Below are 26,407 nucleotides of genomic sequence, written 5' to 3'. Positions count from 1 at the left end.
AAGGTAAACGGCGTTTCCGTGCGCTGCTCTGGTTCGCCAGAAGTGGCTTAGTCATACTGGCCACATGACCCGGAAGCTGTACGCCGGCTCCCTTGGCCAATAAAGCGAGATGAGCGCCGCAACCCCAGAGTCGGCCACGACTGGACCTAATGGTCAGGGGTCCCTTTACCTTTACCTTATCCATGTCTATTTAGAAGCAAGTGGACATAGCAATACAGCCCGACTTTGGACTGTATGGTACCCTAGAAAAAGAAAACATATAAGAAGAGCCTCCTGATTCAAACCAATGGCCTATCTAGACCAGTGTTCTGTTCTCACGGTGGCCACCCAAAGAGAGAGACAGAGACAGAGAGAATAAAATCATTTTAATGATCATGACCATTTCATTATAGTTAGCTTGAGTTTTAACCACAGTTGACTGAAACAGTTGCATCCTTCTTTTTGTTTTGTACAGTTCTCCTAATGAACTTTTAAAATGCAGCCAGTTCATTTTCAGCTTCTCCTTGTGCCTCCTGGTCCTTCAATTTATGTCCTTGTTAGCTCATTCACATGACTCTGCTCAAACCAACTTCTTTCAGAACATAAAATTATACTCAGTGATGAGAAGGAAGGAGTGATGTATTCATTGTGTCTGGAAGTAGCCAGTGATGAGTTCCTACATTATTCATTCCAGGAAAAATTAGCACAAACACTGGATCAGAATTGCTTTTGCTTTCATCTAGAAAATAGCAATGCTGCATCTGGCAAGTTGATCCTTGGAAGGAGGCTGTTTGGATAGTTGCTGCCCAGTGGCCTCAGGGTGTTTTAGAGTTCCCCCAAGCCTACTGACCACTCCCTTTTGTGTAAGGATCATGCTGTTACCAGCAGTCAGAATGAGTTAGCTATTCGGAAATAGAATATAAAAAATGTTTGCATGGAGAAATCTAGGATTCAACCACAATTCTCTTCAGATAGTACAATGATTCAAGTTAAGTTTCATTAATGTTTACAGTACTCTGAATGGCTCTTTACATTGTAAATTTCCTTCCTCTCTTATTATAAAGTCTGTTATGCTTGTTTGAGTCCGATGCTTCAGAAGACCATTTGTGACTTAAAAAGTGGTGGCTGTGTTGAGACAGCTTCTCCTGTGCTTCAAGCAAGTGTAACAGACAGGAGAATCTGGCAGATGAGTGCAGATGTTCAAATCATCCTTCAGGGCTTGAAAAATTCTTCGCATTTTTACCTAATTAAAACAAAAAAAAGGGGGGGGTGAAGAGAAAGTTTGTCAGGGCTATAAAAGTGTTGCACACACATATGTACTGTAGTTACATTCCTGTAACTGAACAATGCGGGGCAACAGGAATGTATTCTGTATGGGCCTCGTTGCAATTTCAAAGAGCTTTCAGTTGTCAAACAGTGCCTCTAGATATTCTGGAATAGGTACGTATGCCAACACCTTCACATTTTGCTTTATCCAAGTCTGGCTCCTGGCCTCTGGGACCAATGCCCAACATCGCTTTGAGCGATTGTTTCCTGCCCCTCCACCTGATGTGTAGCATAACCACCATGAGGACAAAAATCACTTGGGACTCCACCAGATAAGACCAGAACCACTGTACCACAGTGCCCAAATTCCCATCCTATGGAGTCAGTCCAGAATCAGGAGCAAGGTTACAATTCCTCTATCATCTATCTAAGTGACCAAGGCTGATTTGAACACATATTGAAATGGTTCTAGAGAATCCATGTCATCCATGAATTCCTGTAGCTGCCCCATCATGGCCCACTCCAACCCCTTTCCTAAAAAGGCAGTATTTGTGAGTGGTCAGTAATTAGTCCAGACCAATAGGTCCAGGGACAGCTTCTTTAAGAGTGGTGGTACCACCATCTCATTAAAGGCAATAGAGACAATCCCCTCCCTTAATGAACTGGTAACCATTGAATGTCCTCCCTGCCACATATGAATCATCTGTTCCTTGATTTAGATGTCTTGTGATTACATATCTTTTTGTCCAGACTTTCCACAATCCATAAGATTAGACCCTGCTATTTCTGAATTATTGTTTTTACAATGCTGTATCATCGGTTTTATGATATTATTTTATTGTATTTGTGTTAGTTTTGTATACTGCTTTTAAATATTCAAAATATTTTTAAATGTTTAAATACTTAAAAGATTTTTAGAAATGCTTTTGAATAAATGAACAAAACATCTGGAGGGCATCAGGTTGGCATAGACAGACCTATGTCTTGCCAGCATGACTCCCAGAAAGTTCACCTGCCCCCTCACCACATTTCCCTGCATTTTATAGATCCATTTTTGTTGTTTAATATCTGACTTAGTGTGCTATTCAAGAATCATAATGCAAATATCTGTCCTTCCTTGTCCTTTCTCAGCCTTGGCTCTTGAATTTAATATCAAGAGCAGTACGCAGCAATCAAAATTTTTACCCGATACCCTTAGAAACAATTTATGGGGAAGAAACAAAAAAACAAGAAATCCATCTTTTGTCACAATTGTGGTTGTTTCCTCATTTGCAAGTGTTTCCATTATGTACTTGAATGGAGTATGTACCTGAAATTTATTAATGTCACAGAAACAATTGCTCAAATTCAGATGGCCAAAGAATCTCCATGAATGGAAGTCGCTTGTGTTGATTGTCATATGTGAGGCAATTCAGGTGCGATCCTGGAAGCAATGAGCTGAGCTGAAATTTCTCAGAAGACTCCCCCCCCTCCATGAGAAATATTCTGAGATTTTCCTCTCTCGCACTTCTTCCAGAGAAGGTGACAATCTTTCAGGACCTTCTCTGAATATTATTCGCTATTGTTTTCTGGCAGGAGACAAACGCAAACCCCTCACCCACCATCCTGGAATGACACTAGGCTCAGAACAGTATGAATGATAGAGAACGATAGCTAGGCTGCCAACACGGTGGCAGCTGTTGTCGCTTGCAGCAGCAGCAAAAATAAAAAGTAAAGAACCTTTTGGTGGAGCAGGGCGGGGGAGAAGGCATTCATAAGAAAAGCCCCGCTGGATCAGACCAGTGGCCCATCTAGCCCAGCATCCTGTTCTCATTGACCAATTGGATGCCTGTGGAAAGCCTGCAAGGAGGACCTGAGCACACAAGCAGTCTCCCCTCCTGCAGTTTTCAGCAACTAGTATTCAGAAGCATACTGCATCCAACCGCAGAGGAAAAACAGCCCCCATGGTTTCTGGCCACTGATAGCTTTGTCCTCCACGAACTTATCCTCTTAGCCTAATCCTCTCTTATAGCCATCCAAGTTGGTGGCCATCATTGTGGGAGGGAAATGAGCTGCATGAAGGTGTATTCTTTGTATGGGAGACTGAGAATATAAAAAAATGCAATCAATATTAAAATTAGTGAACACAATTGATCTATTTGAAAACAAGCAGGTCAGCACACATCAAAGTAGCCTTACTCTGAGAACAACACTGATGGTTAACACATTACATTTCCGACCCTCACAATTATGCACAATAATTATGGGCTGTTCATCGGCTTAGTTTCACACTTCACTAAGTTCTACTTTACTAGGATTGCCATATTTTAAAAAATGTAAAATTCCTGACACCCCCAAAGTTATTGAGCCCCAGCATCTCCAAGAGCCAATTCTTCTTCTTCTTAGAGCAGGGAAGAAAGGGATTCCCCCCTCAACTTTTTTTTAAAAGTGTGAAAAACCCCCGGGAGAACCCCCCCGTGAAAATGGTCAGGCCCTATTGCACCCCTTTCTCCAACACGGCCCCCCACTTACTTTCCTCTCTACTACACCCCACCCAGCTGCTTAGGCCCCCCCCCAACAGCCCTCAGAAATGTGTAGTGAGGCGCTGCAACCTCCCCCCCCCAACTTACCACAGCCGGTTATGTCCCCCTTCCTCACAGTTTGCTGCCCTCGCTATCCAGGCCTATCCAGGTCTCGTTTAAACTCTTTCCTGCACACACACACACTGTTCCCTGCCCGCCCCCATCTCCGCCTCGACGGTGCTGCAGCTGGAAGTGGATGGTGGCCATGAATGGCTGCAGTCCACTCTGACAACATGAGGATGTGTTTGCTACCATGTACCTGATGGGTGAGCTGAACCAACACTGGCATCTCAACCCCCTCAGGCGAGGTGGCCATGCCAGAAGCTCCTGAGTAACCAGCTGCAGACCCTCTCTTGCTGCTTCTGCCACCATGACTCTGCGGGACACCCCTGTCACGGGGTCCCCTTTTCAACCAGCTAGGGGCGTCTAGACTGCTGTGTCTCCTTCGTCTCTCCACAGCCTCCTCACTCTTCCCCCCAGGGAAGTGACATTTTGTCACTTCTACTGCTGCTGGGGGGCAGCCTCCCCAGGAAATAAAAAAACAAAAACGAGCGGGGGGGGGGGAGAGAACGGGTTGCCATACATTCGGGAAATTCCGGAGATTTCTTCCAACAAATTTTCCCGGATGCTATTTTAGGCGTCCGATTTCTGTACAGTGATACCTCGGGTTAACAACTTAATTTGTTCCGGAGGTCCGTTCTTAACCTGAAACTGTTCTTAACCTGAGGTACCACTTTAGCTAATGGGGCCTCCCGCTGCCGCCGCACAATTTCTGTTCTCATCCTGAAGCAAAGTTCTTAGCCCGAGGTACTATTTCTGGGTTAGCGGAGTCTGTAACCTGAAGCGTCTGTAACCTGAAGCGTCTGTAACCTGAGGTACCACTGTACATGTCTGGAATTTTCCGGATGTATGGCAAGCCTAACTTTACTGCTTCCTGTCCAGAGAAACAAACAATGCTATATTGTGCCTGTGTGAATTGTAAAACACTTGCAATGTTCAACAGATACTCATTACATAAAACCAACAATCTCAGCTGTAACTATCATTGCAGACTCAGAAGTTAAGCTGTGTCCAGCTGAGCTAATCCATTCTATGTGTGTATATAAAATAAAATAATATAATATTTATGCACAATGAACAAAAAAATAGCTATTTCTTTTTCACTGGCACTGCAGAAATATTATTGTCTTTCAGGACCGCATTTAGGCTAGATTAGTATGCCTGGACTGTATGACAGGGGGGGAAATGGGTTTATTTTGGGATTTAAATGGACACTTTGCTTTGGTTGCTGTGGAAACCCTAGGTTCATTTAGGGACTTTAATAGTCCCTTCCACAGGGTTGCTGTGAGTACTTCTTCACATAATTAATCTGTGGATTCCTAGGATGTTGCGATGACGACGCTTACTAATATAATAGTATATATAGGTAATTGGTTAAAATACATGGAACAGCAGTATAGAAATGACTACGAAGTCATAATACCAAAAGTACATCCTCTATGTTCATAGACAGTACACTAAATTGTTAATAACAATAATTTATTATTTATACCCCAGCCACTCTGGGCGCCTCCCAACAGAATATTAAAAACATGATAAAGCATCAAACATTAAAAACTTCTCTAAACAGGACTGCCTTCAGATGTCTTCTAAAAGTCAGATAGTTGTTTATTTCCTTGACATCTGATGGGAGGGCGTTCTACAGGGCGGGCGCCACTACCAAGAACGCCTGGTTCCCTGCAACCTCACTTTTCGCAGGGAGGGAACCGCCAGAAGGCCCTTGGAGCTGAACCTTGGAGCTCAATGACGGGGATGGGGACGCTCCTTCAGGTATACTGGGCCAAGGCCGTTTAGGGCTTTAAAAGTCAGCACCAACACTTTGAATTGTGCTTTGAAATGTACTGGGAGCCAATGTAGGTCTTTCAGGACCGGTGTTATATGGTCTCAGCGGCCACTCCCAGTCACCAGTCTAACTGCTGCATTCTGGATTAATTGTAGTTTCAGAGCCAGTTGAGCTAGTTGGGCTATTGATGGTCCAATATTTATGCTTTCTGGGTTTCCCCCTTTGTTTTCCTTAGCAATGTGGCACATTTGGAAATAGGGAGGCCGCTGACTGGGAACAATGGGAGGAAAGGCATGGCTACTTAGGGTGAAGACATCTCTCTTCCTGAACACTTGAAATATTTTAGTGACTCATTTAAAATACAGCCACCCTACCTTTCTGTTCTACCCAACTATTCAAGGTGATCAATATAATCATGAGTTAAAAACCAAATCCAATACATCAAACTAAAATCTCAAAAAGAAAACAGCAGAAAAAAAATGATGATGCCAGAATTGGAAGATTCCTCAAAGGTTGTCAAATCCAACCCCCAGCCAATGCAGAAAATCCATTAGTGGGATTTCTTTACAGTGAATAAATGTGGGAGCCCTTATGCCCTTGTTTCTTGTGGACAGAAATGCTGAGCTACGAGATCAGACCACAGAAGCCGTAAAATAACTGCTGTGCCCTCACCTTACTCAGTTATATATAATTTTTGTGCAGTTTTGGGTGAGGGAGGACTTTTGAGAGGCTGTATGTTTAAAGCCATTACACAAATAGCAGCAATATGAGGCAACCCTCTCATTTAACTCCACAGCTTTCCCAGAAAGAATTTACTGAGAAAGACACCTCACAGAAAACAAACCAGGATTGCAGCTCCTGAGCTTATTACCATCCATTGCACAAAGTAGTGTGCACTTTACAGATACATCTTGGTGGCTAATTTTTAAAAAAAGAAAGGGCGAAAGAGCTCTTTCTGCTTTTGCTAGATTGTTGGCGTTACTTACCCAGGTAGGCTCAGTAAAGTTCTCAGAAATATTTATCACAGACATATTATGGCCTCTTCTGCTGAAACGTGTTCAAGTCATACATTCTAAGGCTGCAGGTGATAAATGTTCTTTAATGGCTCATTATTCTGCTCTGCAAGTGACTCTTTATGAGGATAATGAAAAGTAGACTTCAACATATATCAGTGTCCAAGCAGAGCAACTTAGATTGTAACCCTAAACACACTTATCCGGGAGTAAGGACTTACTTCTGAGTAAGCATGCATAGGGTTGCACTGTCAATATACAACATACAATAGGGGAGTGCAAACAAATAAGAGGGTGTTAGACAAAAATGTGTGTATTTTTTGATGAATATTGACAACTGAAGATGTAAAAGAACATATGGAAGGGAACATTCATGTCTTGTGAAGGAAGTAGAAGTATCCTAAATCATCATCATCTTTTTAAAATACCCATTAATTGGATTAAGTTCTAAGGAAGTGCTTAAAACCCTGTCATAAAAAGAACTTATAAGTGCACCAAATGTCTGGTGTCTGGATTTAAAGTAGTTTTTTGTGGGGCGGGCAGAATATTCTCTAGGAGAAAAGGAATGTTTCAAGAATGTTCACCTTTTGTGTGTTTCCACAACAGATGTAGCTACAAACACACACAGACACAAAGGGGTATACACCTGAGTTGAATAGGATTCAGAATGCAGCAGTCTGATTGGTCCTAGAAAAATAGGGTGCAGAATGCAGCAGTCTGATTGGTCCACAGGAGCCACCCAATCCAGCTCCAGGTGGAAGTGAATCCGCAACCTGATTGGCCTACAGGTGAATCCCGGAATTAGCCAATCACGTGGGGCCCATTGTGTAAATAATGTATATCAAGCAGACATTCTGGGGGAACTTCCATTCCTCCTCACCACTATGAGCTGAATAAAGAGCATGTAATCCACTCTCGACTCAGAGTATATTTCAATAATGTACAGTGGTACCTCAGTTTTCGAACGTAATCCTTTCTGGAAGACCATTCGAGTTCTGAAACGTTTGAAAACCAAAAACTCAATATGGAAGCCTCAAAACAGAAAACTCAAAACGGAAAACTCAATATGGAAGCCGCCTTGAAAGTTTGAGGCACGTTCAAAAATGGAAGCATTTACGGCGTTTGAGTTCCAAAACGTTCATCAACAGAGAAGTTTTAAAACAGAGGTACCATTGTACAGTGGTACCTCAGGTTACATACACTTCAGGTTACATACGCTTCAGGTTACAGACTCCTCTAACCCAGAAATTGTGCTTCAGGTTAAGAACTTTGCTTCAGGATGAGGACAGAAATTATGCTCCAGCGGCGCAGCAGCAGCAGGAGGCCCCATTAGCTAAAGTGGTGCTTCAGGTTAAGAACAGTTTCAGGTTAAGTACGGCCCTCCAGAACGAATTAAGTAACCTGAGGTACCACTGTATATACATAGAAACATAGGAAGCTTCCTTATACCAAGTCAGACTGTTGGTCCATCTATCTCAGTACTGTCTACACTGACTGGCAGCAGCTTTTTTGGATTTCAGGCAGAGCTCTCCACCAGCCCTACCCAGAGCTGCCAGGGATTGAACCTGGGATCATCTGCAAAGCAGATGCTGTATCACTGAGCTACGCTCCTTCCGCTAACAAATATACAACTTTGGTACAACAAAGAAAGAAGAAAAAACCCACCCAAGTTTCATAGTATATTGTCAAAGAATTGTATTTGTGTGTAGGACCGACCCAAGGCATTTTGACACCTGAGGTGAATCACAAAATGGCGCCTCCCCCACCAGGGAAGAAGTAGTGAGTGAAAATCTACATCAGGAACAAGGGGGAAAGAGGGAATAGGAGCCTGTTCTTTTAAGAAACAGTGTGAACCCTGGAGAAAGCAAAACAGGAGGTGCCTCAAGGAATCACAGAGTCCAAAACTCATGCATGTTTAGTCAGAAATAGGTTTCACTGGGATCAAAGGTGCTTGCATTCAAAGACAGGATCCTGCTGCAACACGGCTCAAAGGATAGGAGTCATTCTTGGATGCCCTGCGGGCAGAGGATTTGCAATGGCAGCTCACAAAGTTTCGGCTGCAATGGTAAAGATCGACAGAATTTAGTTCACAGGAGCAGCCCAAGCCATTTTGCTGCCTGAGGTGAATTCGCAGGGATGGTGCATTCCCCATTCTGTGCCCAAAATCTGACTAAACTGGTAGTTGGATCTTACTTCAGCAATGGTGATAAAACAAAGTCTTCCACTGCACTCGAGGGCAGCAAGCTAGCTTAGAAGATGCAGGGCAGATCACATGGCATGCATTTCTAGCCAATTTCAGCCCCTCAGAATTTTCCACCTGAGGCAGCTGCTTCACTCTGCCGGTCCTGTTTGTGTGTGTGTGTGTGTTTGTTTGTGTATGTTTGTGTGTATTACTTAAAGGTCAACATGTTCAAATATCAGATCTTTCAGTGTGATCATATCAAAATGTCTTCATACCATGCAGGATCTGACTTCAAGAGGGATGAATTCAGAACTACCGGTAAATGCCTAGCCAGTGACAATATAAATCCATTCACTTTGATGAACCATTTTGCGAAGAGCTGTTATCTAAAAAGAAAAATAACCTAAAATTCTTCCCTGATTGTGCTTTAACAGATTTTGTACAGCCCACTAACTGTTACTCACACTAATGTCTGAACACTACCGTCACCAAAACTACCCATTCCACTTAGAATGACATGAAGCCTCTCTACAACCTAATTACTTTGCAATTATCTAGATTACCTCTTAATCGTCCTTTATAGTGAACATAGTTAACTCCCACATAACCTCTTGTTTCAGGGAACACTGTCGAAGAACTCTAGCGCTTAACAACAAGATGAAACAGCCTTGTGGTTTCAGGATATCTAGTGCAATTTGCAGCTGTTTCCTGGTTTGCAAAAAAACACACCAAAAAACAACAACAGACAAACAAACCCCACCCACACAATCCCAGTTTGTTTTGGCAATTTGGAGTTCTGGTGCTGAGTGATGGCAAACCTGAAATGGGAATGTGATTTTGGGGCTGGCACAAAGAAAATCTACAAGATAGTTCAAGGGGAAGTGGAAGGTTGCAGATTTAGTTTACACATGAGGTGTCTTCCCTCCCCCCCTTTTTGGTCTATGTCCATTATGGGAGGACAATTAGCTGGCCAGCCACTTGTAAGAGTTCTGCTGACAAGTGGTTTCTGATGGGCAGCCAGTGGCCACGATTTCCCACCTCCAGAAATAAGTTCTATGTAGAACGTCATAGTGGAAACCTACACAGTGCATCTTTTTGGAGCAGGGAACTCATCAGTGCTTCCTCAGCAGAGCTTTCATTCTGGCTGGCCAGCTCCCTAATCTCCATTACTCTCCCCCTGCCCCCTGAGACAAGGAATCAAGGAATCCACTGATCCACCATACTACATACATTTTGTTGTTGTTTAGTCGTTTAGTCGTGTCTGACTCTTCGTGACCCCATGGACCAGAGCACGCCAGGCACTCCTGTCTTCCACTGCCTCCCGCAGTTTGGTCAGAACTACATACATATCTAAGGCAAATTCACAGTCTTCCCTCCTCTCAGAATTACCTCATCTTCCTGGAGGCAAAATGCCGTTTTTCAACTCACCCTCTATGAGTTGAATTGGGGTATTTGATTGGGGTAGGGAATTTTCTATCAGCCCTAATAAGATTCTTGTGGGCTTCCTGAAAGCATGTGGTTAGTCACTTTGAGAACAGAAAATTGGACTAGATAAGTCTTTGGTCTGAACTCAGCAGGCCTCGTCTGATGTTCTCCAGAAGCTGAGAAAATAGTCATGACCCAGTGTCCCATAATTGTGGAATCATTTTAAAGCAATAATGACTATACAGGAAATCAGTTTATGTTAGATAAGCATAAACAGGAGGGCAACAACTGCAAACATTTGTGAGCAGAGGGTTTGGGGGGCAGAGATACAGAAGATTTTCATAAGTGAGCTCCACACCCTGCTCCACACCATGTCAGTAAACTGTAGTGTCACCTGTCTTAGGAGGGACACTTTGCAGTTCTGCCCCACCAAACCAGCCGCTACTGCATGCTGCTCAAAAGTTCCTGTAGTGTTCCTCCCCTGCTAGGGTTGCCATATTTCAAAAAGTAAAAACCAGGACACCCCGAAAGTTGTTGAGATTTTCTTTTTTACACACACACACACACACACACACACTTTTTCTTTGCCAAAGATCCAGGACAAACCACCAGCTCCCTAAAATTCCCCCCGATGTCACTTCCGCCTTTCAAATCCCAGTAATGTCCGGGAAAATCCAGTCATATGGCAGCCCTATCCCCCATTTCTTCTGTTGCTGCACCATGGACAGAACAAGCAAGAGTTGGACTTGTTCCACCATCCAGATCTGGGTTTGCAGTTTCTTTTCAAACGAATAAACCTAGTATTTGAAGATTGTTTCAGGAAACAAAGAAGCTGGACTCTGGATTGCTTTGTTTGCTATGCAGCGGGAGCAGGGGAGGAGCACCACAAGCACTTTTGAGAAGCGTGCACCAGTGCACTGCTCATTCACATCAAACCACTGGGGATGTGTGAACTGGACCAACAAATGCATCATTAACTGAGATTTGCATTATGGCGAACAGTGCTATGAAGTTTTCATTTTGGATTTACAAGAGTCCCTCCCTAATCCCCCCCATAACATTTTGTATTTTTATTTGAAGATGCAGCCACGCCTGGTGCTGCCTTGTATTTGCCGGTTCCTCTTAACATGTACTTTGCACCATCAAAGCAGGTTTCGAGGAAGGCCCTTTGAAGCCAAGTGGACTTCAAAGTTGGTGGCAAGGCTTTGTAGTTACTGACTTGTTTCTAAAACTGGAGGATTACAAATCCTCACTGGCTTTATCTGTTGCTTCAAACAGGAGAAATGCATAGTGGCAGGCTTGCTTTGCAATAAGGGCCTTCCTTCACTTAAAGGAGGACCTGGACAGCTGCATACTTCATCAAATGCTAAGTTACATTATCGGTTTATCGCCAAGGGGAGGGAAGGATTGAGGTTGGGGGTTTTTTTTTTGCCTGTATCACATATAATCCACTCTGAAGCTGTTAATTCATTCATTAGGCACCTAATTGTATTCTCTTTTTAATTAAAAAGTGTAGCAGCCTAAATGGTATATATTGTTATTCGATCTACGTAGATGCAGGGCTACTGCACTGCTGGTAACAGCACATTTAATTACACACACAGGGGGACACAAATGTGTGTGTGTGTGTGTGTGTGTGTGTGTATGCTCACCTCATCAAGGTCATACCTTCTCTTTCTAGTGTGCATCTGAAATACATGGCTCACTGCCCTTAGAAAGAGAATGAAAAATGTACATCAGCAGAGACATGAAAGAGAGCCAAAATAAAGCAATGAAAACAGCAACAAGAAAAATAGATGCTGGCCTGTTTTTCAAAGCAGTAAAGAAAAATCCTGGTTCTTCCTTAGGATTTCCACTTCAATGTTATCAAAAAAAGGTAAGGGCCACCTCCATAGAAACAACTTTAAGGTTTTCTTCACATATTATGTTTGTGTAATACATAAGAAAATCTACAGAGCAGTCCTATGCATGTCAGTTCAGAAGCAAGTCCCTTTCACTTCAGTGGAGTTTACTCCTGAGTAAGTGTGTATAGGACCACAGAGACAGCATGTATACAGCTTTGCACCTAAACATTTTATTTATTAAATGGGGGGGGGGAGATAATTCTTGGTGCTTTGTGCATGGAAAGAATTACTGCCAAGTACTCCTCTATAGTTATTGACTCTTTTCCTGACGTATCACACTTTGACCAGTTGATTTACATCTTGTGCTATGTTAACTTCTAATGTTGAGATTGAAGAGTGTTTGGTAGGCTTTGTTAGTGTTTTGTAGAGAAATATATGTTGTTGTTGTTTAGTCGTTTCCGACTCTTTGTGACCCCATGGACCAGAGCACGCCAGGCACTCCTGTCTTCCACTGCCTCCCGCAGTTTGGTCAAACTCATGCTGATAGCTTTGAGAACACCATCCAACCATCTCGTCCTCTGAGTCTGACCAAACTGTGGGAGAGAAATATATACATGACTTAAAAGCATTGTGGATAACAAAAAGAAAAAATGAGCAAAACATAATGGTGAAAAATATGGAAAAACTAGAGGTCGCCTTTATGGCTATCTTGTGGGAACCTATCCTTGAAAGATTCCATGTTGGAAGTGTCAGCCTACAAGAAGAAATGCTAAATATTTGTGCTTGAGCCCATTTGCTGGAGTATTTTACCGCCGACATTGCTACTTTGTGTGAAAGTTTTGAGGAACAAGTACTTGACCTTAGTGAAGTCATGAGTAGAAATCATGTCTTCAACAGCAAAAAACAAAACAAAACTAAACACTTCCACAGGCCCATGTCCGATGAAGCATGAGAAAATAAAGTTGTTTTGGAAGGCTCTCCAAAGTTCAGTACAGAATCATTTTATCCAATTATTAATAGATTACTCACTTGCATGAAGTTCACATATTAGTGCCTACAAAGTTGCACTCAGCAAGTTTCGATTCCTCAGCAATTAGACTGATATGTCGAGTGAAAACATCTTCAATGCTGCTACAGATTTACAAGAATGTTACCCCAAAGATGTTGTTAAATCATTTCCTTAAGCATCCCCCCCCCCAGTTTAAGTGTCTTGTGAAACTGTCATGTTTGCCACTGCCTTCCCTAAACATTATATGAGATAACAAAATGGAGAGCACTTTCCTAAATGTAGATGTTGCCCTCTGAATTTACTTGTGGTTGCCCATCACCAACTTCAGTGCCAAGAGGTGGTTTTCAAAAATGGCACAAAGAAAAAATGAAGTACGGGCAAGCATGCTGAATGCAAGACTAAACACTTTGGTGCTGATGAGTGCAGAAGCAAGTCTTCTGTGCAATGTAGCATTTGAGAACATAATCAATGACTTTACAGAAGCAAAGGCAAGAAAAGGTCAACAGTAAGGTAAAGCTTCTTTTCTGTCTAACTCTTCATCATTTCACCGGGTACCAGACAACATATGTGCACTGTTAATTTTTAGGCACCTAACTCGCAACATTTCTTTTTATACTGCACTTTTCTAGTGCATTGTCTGCCATTGTTTTATTATTACTGCTGTGTTGTTAGTGGGTTTTGAATTTTTATACTGCAACAGACATATACACATATCTGAACAGTGTACAATTCTGAAAACCCATGATTGACTGGGACTGTAGTCCAACAACATTCAGAAGTTCACAGATTAGCCACCCTTGAATTAATTAACGATTAGAAAAAACTGAGTACTCACTCCTTGCGGAAACAGCTTCTCCTCAAAATGTCACTTGCAAGTTCCTGGAGAAACTGAAGGTACTTCAACTCTTCTTCTCTTCATAAGCATGAAACAGAATACCAAGATAAGTAAATTAAAGAAATACTGCTTTTTATGTGTTACCAATTTTGCTAGCAACTTCAAGTACATTAGATGAAAGGCAGATCAATGGGCATGACCTGTCAAATTTAAGCATTTTGTAGACCCACTGATTTGAATGCGACAATAAAGCTAATAGGTGTTACTCTTGCATTTATTTATTTTTAATGTTGTGATTGCTTCAAATACCATGAAGCATTTCAGAGGCCCTGGCTTCAACTCATGCCATGTCATGGAGATCCCATTTCACCTCTGGAATTCCAAAAATCTATCTGAGACTCCCCACTTTGCTGTGGGACTCAGGAGTCATCTGAATCCAACAGATACCCCCATTAGATATGCCTAACTTGAACATACTAAAAATGTCCCCATTTGCAATATATATTTAAAGCAGTATCATACCACTTTAAATAGTCATGGCGTCTCCCAAAGAATCATGGGAACTGTAGTTTATTAATGGTGTTGAGAGTTTTTAGGAGACCGTCCCCTAGTCCCCTCACAGAGCTACAATTCTCAGAGTGGTTTAACAGTCAATCCCTCTTCCCAGGGAGCCCTGGGAATTGTAGTTATGTAGGATGAATGGAGTACAACTCAGTACCCTTAACAAACTACAGTTCCCAGGATTCTGTGCAGGGCGCCATGGCTGTTTAAAGTGGTACAGGACTGTTTTAGATGTATAGTGCAGATGGGGCCTAGGGCTATTGGTCCCTTCAGCCAACTTACAGTCTACTTCACAGCCTCCTGTAGTTACTGCACTAAAATCCTTTAATTGCCAGTGATAGAACAAGATAGAACCAGTTGCAGGCTAAGTCTGCTCTGTCCCTGAGGCACAAAATGTCACATTAATATGGGAACTAAGTGAGAGAATCAGGAAATAAGGCAGGAGGAGAAAGTCAGTGACACAAAAGAAAAACATAGTTTGAAGGGAACACACCTTCAACCAGCAAGGAAATCAATGCAGAGAGTAAGGAGTTAGAGCAGGAGAGAAGCACAGCAGCAGAAATGATATTTATTTTGAAGAAATAAAGACTTCAGTTTTACATAAGTCCAGACTCTTCATTAATAGTAAACTCTTTTAAAAGCACTTATCCAACTTTGACTGTACTGCGGTCTATGAACCAGACACATCCTCCTTTTTCCTTGCACGCCTATATTGTACTGATCACTGACAAGATAAAAGTTACAAAGACAGAGAGAGGATTTGTCCTGCAAACAGGATGCTGGACTACATAACCATTTGGCTTTTGGTGTGACCCAGCAGGCCTCTTCTGAAGTTCTTATAACTCAGTTATCTTCATATTCCAGGTTGTCTGAATCTTTTATAAGCATTAGGTTTTTAGTATTGCATTACATAGGAACGGGTGTGTTGCTGTTATTATTATGATTATTATTAAATAATGTACAATATACTTACTTTGCAAGAAGCAGTGAGTGAAGAGAAATTGAGTTATGTGGGTGTTTCTACAATGGACAAAAAGAAAACAAGCAATTGCTTTATATTCTAGTATCACTTAATCTTGTATTTTGTAATTCTACAATAGCTAGCTTCCTGCTAGATGCATTATGTGAACCAACAGTGGTCTAACCACTGTTTGCTTTTTAGAAAAGTACCATCTTTTAATAGGGAAGCTTATAAGGTACACAGTGTGTACGCATGCACAGAGAAGATGTCCTGGGAATCAGTATGAGGAAAGGTACTTGAGAACTGACCATAACTCTCTTGGGTGCAGTTCTTACAATATAAACAACACACACTCCATTTATTTATTTATTTGTTTTACGTGTCAATATTGTTTACAAAAGAGGTGCACTACATATCAAATTTGAGCCTGCTTTCTGCTTGGCTGTAGATAACAAAAAATATTTATTATTTTAAATAAAATAGGGCAAATGCACAGGTACAGGCAGCTCCCATTTTGTGCACATTCAAAGCATGTGCAGGCCATTTTCGACCCGGAAGAGGGCAGGGCATAACAGGGGAAGGGTGGGCTTATGCAACCCTCATGCAAGTCGGGTTTGCCTGTATAAGCTTCAGAGTTTAAAATCTGTGAGCCCCTGATCAAATTTCATAATAGGTTTATAAGGGAGATGGATGGTGTCCTTCATGCTGCTGGAAAGTTATTTTGAGCCAGTGGAGACTTTCAGCAGTGGAACAGGGAGGGAAGGGATGTCTGCTGATTCTCCCTCCCACTGCAGTCGCCTGACCCCACTCCCCACCCCACAGTCTACTCCAGAGGGTTGAGGGACCCTTCAGAACTTCACTGGAGGTGAGGTGGGCCTGTGGGACAGAGAAATAGTCAGCAAAAATTGCCTTCATCCCTGTTCTGCTGAAAGAAGACTTCACCAGATCAAGGACCTTCTGACAGCATAAGGGTTACAATTGTGCTGTTTATGATCTCGTGAAAAATAAGTGAAAACCCAGGCAAATTCGTCTCCCAATTGCCCGTTGTTTTACCAAAGAGGCAAAACTATGATGTTCATTGTTGAGCCTTGCTTTGAAAGGTGCAAAACAGGTCTGGAAATTTTTGCTTAGGAAGGAATAGGCTAACCACACCATTTTTATACCAGCGTTTGTGTTTTGAAGCTCAGGAAGGCACTTTTGATTATACATGTGCTTTTGTGATACCTTAGGAACATAGGAAGCTGCCTTAAACTGAGCCCACAATTGGCCCATCTAACTCAGCATTGTCTACACTGACGAGCCCTGGATCCCAAGGTTTTCAGGCAAGGAGTTTCTCCCAGCCTTACTTGGAAATATCCGGGTTTGACTCCCTTCTGCATTCAAAGCAGATGCTCAAACACTAAGATACAGTCCTTCCCTGCATTCTGAAACTGCTCTTATTTCCCATTTTTTAAAATTTGCATTAATCAGGAATATCCAAAAAGAAAAGTAAAAGGAGAGACTTTATGTTCAGACATTTTTCTTTGCTATTTTCTTAAAGGGTAAAATATGGCAAAGTGAAAGGATATTGTGTTCCTGAAGATCTCTAACTACATTACTTTAACTGAACATATTATTTGTGGTTTTATGGTCTCTTTTTTTGCAGGGAGAATACTGGGTTGGGTGATTCAGCAATTATTGTTGAGTGATTCAGCAGGAATGCTTTTAAACACATATTGTCATATGCTTTAGGGACAGCTCAGTCAGTAGAGCGTGAGACTTAATCTCAGGGCTGTGGGTTCAAGCCCCATGTTGGGCAAATGGATTCTATGATTCTACTGTTTATTTTAAGGCTAGGTCTGTTCTAGATCAAAAAGGGCCACTCTTATAATCCCCCTTGAAATACTAGATTTCCCAAGTACAATTTTCAATTACTTTCATACCAGTTTGAGTTAACAGCACCTAATAACATTATTCACTGTTTTTTTTAAAAAAACCTTAGCCATTCCTTATGCATTTCTATCATGTTTGTAATTGCTTTTTAAAATCACACTCTGCTCAAGACCAGAATTGCTTATATTTCTGAATATTTCTGCTCGTGTAATTTCATTCAGCACCCAAACAGGGAACAACAACCTTGACTGGATGCCTCACAGAGTAATCTGCATAAGATCTTAGACATTCATCTTCCGAAGACCTGAAAAATGAAAAATGAAATGTTGAATAAGACTGACAGGACATGGCTGGGTTTAGCCCACTACATGCAAACTAAGTTGATGAGTGTCCTACCTGTTAAACTTATTTGGTCTATTGAACGATTGTTGATGAAGCGAAGGACTTTTCTTTCCATGTGGGCCATTATAATACCTGTATTTTGAAAGGTATGGCTTGCTTGCTGTTTTCAAAACTCTGGGAGTAAAAGGCTGCACTGTTTCAGTGAACCACTGTGCATGTCTGTCCAGGAGATCAGCAGCAAAAAAATTCTTCTGACGGATTTGAAGCTTCTCCTTTCTGGTATGGCTCAGAACTGGCAGGCGAGACTTGGTGGATAAAAGAGGACGTTGTGGAAATATACTTCTGCCACTGTTTTGAGTCTGAGATAAAGACCACTGGACAATATCATGGATGGCCTCCTCTGCTCTCAAAACTGGGGAATGACTACTTGAAAGCATTTTCTTGAAACACGGAGGAGAGTGCTGCTCTGTTTTTTTCAAGGATCGCATTTGTCCACTGGAAGTGTAAGTCGGGCTGCTCTGTAGCCACTGCTGATGGGAGAAAAAACATTTCCTGACTACTTTTGTTACATTGTAGAGAAGGTATTTATTCATGTTGTAAGCCATCTTCAGCATGGTTTGAACTATGGAAAGGCGGCATAAATAATTATGTATATGTGCTTTTGTTCAGGACTGGCTCGGTTCACGTGTCACGGTAAACCACAGTTAATGCTACATGGTGTTATATTGCGACTGCGGTTTGCAGGTTTGCACCTACAAAACATCACTAGTGGGTCATCAGTTGCGTAGACCTGACAAAAACAATTTCTTCCAAACATAGAAGTAACCACAATACCTCATCTCTGCATTGATCTCTAAATTGTATTTGGTTAGATGTTACATGACTTCCTGCTTATAAGTCCAGAGAGAAAGTAGGTCTCTTCAGACAGGCAGGTGATAGGGTTTGGGGGCAAGTACGGTATATTCTGCAACATGTCATTGGTGCAATAATGAAGCATTAGTGGTAGATTTATGATGAACCATCCACACATAATTAGCTGCTCAGTGATGCTTCCCCCAATGTTACTGCAATATTGCCATCTAAAGGGCCACTCTTGAACTATAGCAACTATTGTTTTCAGCCCAGCCAGCTCTTTGCCCTGCTAGGTTTCTAGTTCCATGGATTCTTTTTAATGCAAGGGAGTATTTTCTAACCGCAAGGATTTCCTTCACTTTTTTAAATGCATGGGAAACATGCAAAACTCTGCTTACCCAAAGTCTGCAGTGGGACAACTTGATCACTTCAGAATTCTTACCCTGTTATTATGTGGCATGTTTACAGTTGAGGACTTGGTTGCACATAAAATTTACCTCGTCAGGGTCTGACTTAAAGGTAAAGGTAAAGGGACCCCTGACCATTAGGTCCAGTCGCGGACGACTCTGGGGTTGCGGTGCTCATCTCGCTTTATTGGCCGAGGGAGCCAGCGTACAGCTTCCGGGTCATGTGGCCAGCATGACTAAGCCGCTTCTGCCGAACCAGAGCAGCACACGGAAACGCCGTTTACCTTCCCGCCAGAGTGGTACCTATTTATCTACTTGCACTGGTGTGCTTTTGAACTGCTAGGATGGCAGGAGCAGGGACTGAGCAACGGGAGCTTACCCCGTCGTGGGAATTCGAACCGCTGACCTTCTGATTGGCAAGCCCTAGGCTCTGTGGTTTAACCCACAGCGCCACCCGTGTCCCTAAGTCAGGGTCTGACTTAGAAGTCCCCAAAAGCTGTGGGTTTTTTTTAGGTGGGAGCAGGTTTGCCACAATGAAGAGTTTGGAGAAGAGTTTGGATTTGATATCCCGCTTTATCACTACCCGAAGGAGTCTCAAAGCGGCTAACTTTCTCCTTTCTCTTCTTCCCCCACAACAAACACTCTGTGAGGTGAGTGGGGCTGAGAGACTTCAAAGAAGTGTGACTAGCCCAAGGTCACCCAGTAGCTGCATGTGGAGGAGCGGAGACGTGAACCCGGTTCCCCAGATTACGAGTCTACTACTTTTAACCACTACACCACACTGGCTCTCAGTGGCATCACTGTTTCTTGTTCAGGTGAGGCAAAAACAACAGGATGAAGTGAGTGGCTGGGATATTGAGCAGAAGGTGGCACTGAGCACAGCTTAGGTCATCGTGTCAATGTTTATGGCGTGAGTCTCTGACTCACAGGAACATCCCAGATCACATGGGGCATGTGCCAATTAGTTTCAGTTGCAGAGTGGGCGAAACAAATGGTGCTGGGGAAAACAGTTTAAATTAAATACTGACTGTGCAATGCCTGGCTTAATGCTAATGTAATAGTCATAAGAAGTTTAATTAAAACAAAAACAAGCTACTTTGAGTAAGGGGAAGCCAGGGGTGCCACTGAGCAGCCACCAACCCAAAGGAGTTGTTCTGCACACAGGTCCTCCAACCTGGAAGAAAGCAAATTTTAGAAATCCTGGTAATTTTAGTTTGTTTAGGTTGCTGGCAACTGTGAGGTGAAAACTACAATTCCCATGATACTTTAGGGGAAGTAACATGGTTTAAATGTGTGTTAAATGTATGGTCCCTTCTACAATTCTATGATTCATTCCAAATGCAAGATTATCCTGATTTCTCCCCATGGTCATCACCAGACTATCATACGAAACTATGTCTGGAGACCAATGAAATTTTAAAACAATATAATTCTTTCAATGGTACAGTTAGGTAACTTAGACTTTGGACTTACTGGCCTAAAATGGGGAGGACTTCTTTTAGATGGTAGAGTGCGCTACTTCACGTAATTCATAAATTAAATAATATATAATAAGTTTAAAATGTGGTAAGCCAACCTTGCGGGGTTTCTCATTCTATTGAGTGGGGCCATGGACCTCTGCCCTTCCCACAAATCCTACCCTGATGGCATGACTGAGTTCTTATTTTCTTTTGAGCTGCCAGCTTATATTCAAGCATTTATGGACAACCTGGAAGTCTAGAGGCTTGCTTTACTTTTCTAAAGGAGGAAAAAATGGAAAGCTGAGATTGTCAGAATTCTTAATAGGAGCGGAAAGCGCCAGCCATAGGTTGAGCAAGCTTGGGACGTTGTCCCTTGGGAACAAACCAGGAAGGCAGCTAAATGTTTCAGTGCCTTCAGAAATAAGTCGCATACAGATTGCACAATCAATATCCTCCGCATACTTTACAATTCTCTGTGGAAACACTCCTGGGATGACATGGAGGTCCAGAAGGGATCCGGGACATTTCTTTCTTGTATTTCTCAACTGCTTTAATGAGCGCCTCTCTTTTCTGCTGGTCCTGGTCTGCATACAGGAAAACAGGAAGGGTTTGTAAGCACAAATTAAATGGCATTTCGGCTTCTTGGAGTACAATAAATAAGCACAATGGCATGGATAGAAGCTGAACAAGGAGTGCTCCTGCAATTACATGTATACCTTCACCTAGTTGGGAATGGATGTCTCAAGTCTATTTCTTGTCCAGGTCACTTCTTCATCCAGCGCGTTGCTAAACAAGGAAATTGGTTCCCCCACAAAAGAAGCAGTGATAGCCACCACCTTCTACCACATGTGGTGGACATGTAAGGTAACAAAAGCATTATGGGAAATGATATATAATGAATTGGGGAAAAAATGTTTAAAATAGCTTTTGTTAAAAAAAAAGAAGCTTTTTATTAGGAATTGTAGGTACCGATATTCCAAAGGAGCAGAAAATACTTTTTATGTATGTGACAACAGCCACACGGATATTGTTAGCCCAGAGATAGAAAGAAGACAAAGTCCCTACCAGACTGGAATAGCAAATTAAGCTGTTGGATTATGCCAAAATGGCAAAAGTGAGTAGAAGGCTCAAGAAGTCTGATGGCTACTAGCCATGATAGGAATGTTCTACCTCTACTCTCAGAGGCTGTTTGCCTCTGAACGCCAGTTGCTTTAAGTCACAATTGGGGAAAGAAAACACTGTTACACTCAGGTCCTTCTTACAAGCTTTCCATAGGCATCTGGTTGATCACTGAGAGAACAGGATGCTGGACTAGATTGGGAGTTTTTGTTTGTTACTATCTTATGTATTTTTGTGATTTCATATTGTGAACCACCCTGTGATCCCTGGATGAAGGGCGGTATACAAATTGAATAAGTAAACAAATAACCTTTGGGTTGTAGCTATAAGGAGTGCCGAAACTGCACTCTTCTTAGCCTCTAAGATCAGGGTCAGTCACTGGTCTTCAGCTTAGGAATGTAGTAAGTTGCCTTACACTGAGTCAGACCATTGGTCCATGCAGCTCAGCACTGTTGGCACTGACAGTTATCCAGGGTTTCAGGTGAGGGACCTTTCTAGCCCTATCTGGAGATGCCAGGGATTGAACCTGGAACTGCAAAAGCAGATTCTCTACCATGGAGCTATGACAATTCCCTGCAGCTTGCAAAGAACAAATGGGTTGCAGCGGTGGCACCATGATTCTTTCAAATGCTTTTGAGACAAGTGAAGGAGAAAGGGAAAGGAAGAACAGTAGGCTGTAGGCAGGAAAAACAGAGGAGTATTAAGAGACACTAAGAGGGAAACAGAAGGGAGGGAAGAAAGAAAGAAAGAAAGAAAGAGAGAGAGAGAGAGAGAGAGAGAGAGAGAGAGAGAGAGAGAGAGAGGTGGACATCATACGATAAAAAAATTTAAAAGTGGGTCCCGTGATATAGGCCGAGTTAAAGTTGGGTCTAAAAAGGTTGAAGATAATTAGTCTCGGTGTGCCTTGCAACACTATCTCCCCAGAGCGATTTGAAGGACATGGTGGTGCCTCCAACTTTGAGATGTTAAGAGGTCAATGCAAAAAGTATTGCTCTAAAAGCACATCGTCTAACACCCACCAGCCTCTGCTCCGAGTAAGGAATCTTGGAAAAAGCATCACCCTATATTACCTGCAACATGACTAGCAGTGTTTTGTGTATTAGCAGGGAAATGCTACATGGCATAAGCCAGGAAAAAGCAATTGTTTGCAGAAAGGAATCCATTCATCTATTTTTCCATCCACAAACAATTGCTTTTCGCAATATTTTCATTAGCATTTTCTTCTGGTCATGGTAATCAGCTGTGTGCATTAGTATCTGGCACCCACTCACATTCAGGAGAAGTCGTGTCTGGCACCATTGACTTAACAGAATTGATTGCCCATCATCACCACCCTGTTTTCCTTGCTCCTGTTGGCATGGCTATAAGTGACAGCTGTCTTCTCAGTCACCATTACTCTTTTGGGAACACATCCAGGGCACTGTATAACCAATTTGTCGAACTCAGTACAAACAATGTGATAAAACAATTTACTCCATGCTAGAAAGCTAGAAAGCTGGATATGGAACAACTGATTGGTTCAAAATTGGGAGAGGAGAACAACAAGGCTGTATACTGTCTCCCTGCTTATTTAACTTATATGCAGAATTCATCATGTGAAAGGCTGGACTGGATGAATCCCAAGCCAGAATTGGAAGAAATATCAACAAACTCAGATATGCAGATGACACAACTTTGATGGCAGAAAGGGGGGAGGAATTAAAGGACCTCTTAATGAGTTTGAAAGAGGAGAGCGCAAAATATGGCCTGAAGCTCAACATCAAAAAAACTAAGACCATGGCCACTGGTCCCATCATCTCCTGGCAAATAGAAGGGGAAGAAATGGAGGCAGCGAGAGATTTTACTTTCTTGGGCTCCATGATCACTGCAGATGGTGACAGTAGTCACGAAATTAAAAGACGCCTGCTTCTTGGGAGAAAAGCGATGATGAACCTAGACAGCATCTTAAAAAGCAGAGACATCACCTTGCCGACAAAGCTCCATATAGTCAAAGCTATGGTTTTCCCGGTAGTGATGTATGGAAGTGATAGCAGGACCAGAAAGGTGGCTGATTGCCGAAGAATTGATGCTTTTGAATTATGGTGCTGGAGGAGACTCTTGAGAGTCCCATGGACTGCAAGAAGATAAAACCTATCCATTCTGAAGGAAATCAGCCCTGAGTGCTCACTGGAAGGACGTATCCTGAAGCTGAGGCTCCAATACTTTGGTCACCTCATGAGAAGAGAAGACTCCCTGGAAAAGACCCTGATGTGGGGAAAGATGGAGGGCACAAGGAGAAGGAGACGACAGAGGACGAGATGGTTGGATAGTGTTCTCGAAGCTACCAGCATGAGTTTGACCAAACTGCGGGAGGCAGTGGAAGACAGAAGTGCCTGGCGTGCTCTGGTCCATGGGGTCACGAAGAGTCAGACTTGACTAAATGACTAAACAACAACAAACAACAAGAAAGCTTCAGAAGCAAAACTTGACATCCCGCCCACTCAGACAAGTACTAGCCCAGTCTTATGGGTGAGTGTTAATACTAGATTGTTGCTGGCTAGGGATGAAGGAGAAATTCAGTTGGCTTCACAGTTTTAATGCAAAGCTACATAATTTGCACTTCCTGAAACAGTAACACACACCAAGGGGCAGCCATCCTTCATAATCCCCAATTTTGCAATGCAGTTCTCCAAATAAAAAATATTTTCTTGTGAATTGAGGGAACGATTAGGCTGTATGATACCAGAGTCCCTTCTAATTCCTGGATCCAGAAAGGGTTAAACCCTAATGGAGCATCCCATTGTTGAATTACGGGCAAGGGCCATAATGGTCCTTAAGTTTGGGTCCTATGAGCAAAGAAGTTGCTCTATGCCACAGGGCAAATGGGTGGACCCCCTCCCTCACCTGGCTGATAGTGAGAAAGACAAAAAAGTGTGTGTGGGGGGGAGAGCTGGGTGAGAAGCAGGCAGAAGTCAGAGAGTGAGATTTCTGCTGTAACTATGGGATCACCTCCATTGTAGGCTCAGGTAGTACATATGTGTAAAGAAAGCATATATCATGAAGACACCACAGTTTCCACTGTGCCTCATTCCCAAAAGAAAACATGAACCCTGGGAAAGAACCTGGAACCCCAGGAATCTTGCACTGCTCAGAGATTAGGGTGGCATGCAATAATATTAAAAAATGCATACATTATGTGAAAGAATGCAAAAATGCATCATATTAGGGGAAATTGTTTGCAGAAATGTGGACATTAGTCAAAATTACATACAAAATGTGTACGAGAGCGAGAAAGCGCAGTAAAATGCTGATGAATCTTCAGGAGGACTTTTAAAACAAGAGTTTGCAAACTGAATTTAAAAATGAGAAGGAACAAAAATTTTGAGATTCCTCCATCCCTATTGCTGGGATAGTGGCAGCATATGCTTTGCAGCAGAGGCAAACATGCTCCTCTTTGCCATGTTTGTCTTTCTCCTTGTGAAAAATGCCATAGGTCCATGACATTTTCCCAGAGACTTGAGCAAATGAATGCCCACAGCTTCTATAAAAGCCACTTCCTGACATTTTGCCACAGTCCAGCATGGCCAAGAAAGCAACATCAACCCAAGATGGGGCTAGCAAATCTGAGCATGCTTGATTTTGAATGACTGGGGTCGATGAGACGCCAGGGGCACAGGTTTAACCCTAAGACTGTCCTTGAGTACACCCTTTTAAATCCTTCCACAGAATGAAGAGTCACCATTCGCTCCTCCTTCAAGGAAAAGGAAGCAGCTACATTGCTGGGACACAGAAAAATTATGTGATTATGCCGTTACAGGGATGACACTACTGCTTGAATGCGTTATATCAGGCATAGGCAAACTCCGGCCCTCCAGATGTTTGGGACTACAATTCCCACCACCCCTAGCTAACAGGGACCAGTGGTCAGGGATGATGGGAATTGTAGTCCCAAACATTTGGAGGGCTGGAGTTTGCCTATGCCTGTGTTATATGGACACACTGCTTGTTGCTTCACTACCTCACAGGAGGACACATTGTTAACCACAAAAAGGTATAAGTGGGTAAGAGACTTACAGAAAAGAAAAAAACGCAGTGCCTTTTAAAGGCACTTCATCCGACTAGCTTATCTGTTGCATTTATGGGTGCTATAGAGAGTTTATGGCATGTATGTAGATAAAATCATAAATGGGGTAGCTTTTTCAAACAGCTATTTGCTTACGCTTCAATAAACAATGAGTGGTACTTGACTTGAGGAAACTCAAATGCAGCATGGTTTGCAGTACTGTTACTTCAGAAAGACAAGGTCCACGGCAATACAGAGGGTGGCAGTGTGTGAAAACAGGCAGGCTATTAAACTGCGAAAGATTGATACAGAGCGGAAGATTGCTATGGAGCAAGCTGAGTGATTGGTTTTCCCAATTGGCTGTATAATCCTTTTGCTATCTGAGTAGCATTTAGTACTGTGTCAACATACTGTTTCCACTAGGCACCTGCTGCAAACCGCTCATCTGTACACACTTGTAATTCTGATCACTTAACCTTAGAATAAATGTATGTCAATTGGTCTTCATAGCTACACCTTTCCCCCTAATCTACCCAGAGCCAAAACCTTATGCTTAAAAAAAAAACCTCTGACAAGCAAATCATGCCCAAACATCAAAATAGGAAAATGGTTAGCATATGAAACTCCTTTAAAACAGTTTTGTATAGTTTTTTAATCTGAAGTGCATCCCCATGATCAAATTAACCATTTGGAGGCAGGAACTAACCAGAAAAGTATATCACACATCAATACAGTGGTACCTCGGGTTACATACGCTTCAGGTTACAGACTCCACTAACCCAGAAATAGTGCTTCAGGTTAAGAACTTTGCTTCAGGATGAGAACAGAAATTGT

The 26,407-nt window shown here is 42.4% G+C and overlaps 1 protein-coding gene across 1 annotated transcript in view; it reads right to left on the bottom strand.

Annotated features, from left to right (window-relative positions):
• Positions 1-351: 351 nt before the first annotated feature.
• Positions 352-26,407, bottom strand: part of LOC128411137 (spermatogenesis-associated protein 7 homolog) — a 58,520-nt gene continuing 32,464 nt past the window's right edge. Inside the window, exons 5-10 of the mRNA XM_053383191.1 lie at positions 20,875-20,996; positions 17,748-18,220; positions 17,595-17,655; positions 15,492-15,538; positions 13,958-14,035; positions 352-1,222 (exon numbers count right to left, since the gene is read on the bottom strand). Of these exons, the coding sequence (XP_053239166.1) occupies positions 1,219-1,222; positions 13,958-14,035; positions 15,492-15,538; positions 17,595-17,655; positions 17,748-18,220; positions 20,875-20,996 (785 nt within the window). The 3' untranslated portion in view covers positions 352-1,218. The remainder of the gene's footprint in view (positions 1,223-13,957; positions 14,036-15,491; positions 15,539-17,594; positions 17,656-17,747; positions 18,221-20,874; positions 20,997-26,407) is intronic.

The sequence above is a fragment of the Podarcis raffonei genome, chromosome 3 (assembly GCF_027172205.1).
Source record: "Podarcis raffonei isolate rPodRaf1 chromosome 3, rPodRaf1.pri, whole genome shotgun sequence".
Lineage (NCBI taxonomy): Eukaryota > Metazoa > Chordata > Lepidosauria > Squamata > Lacertidae > Podarcis > Podarcis raffonei.
This window is presented reverse-complemented; position numbering and strand designations above follow the sequence as displayed.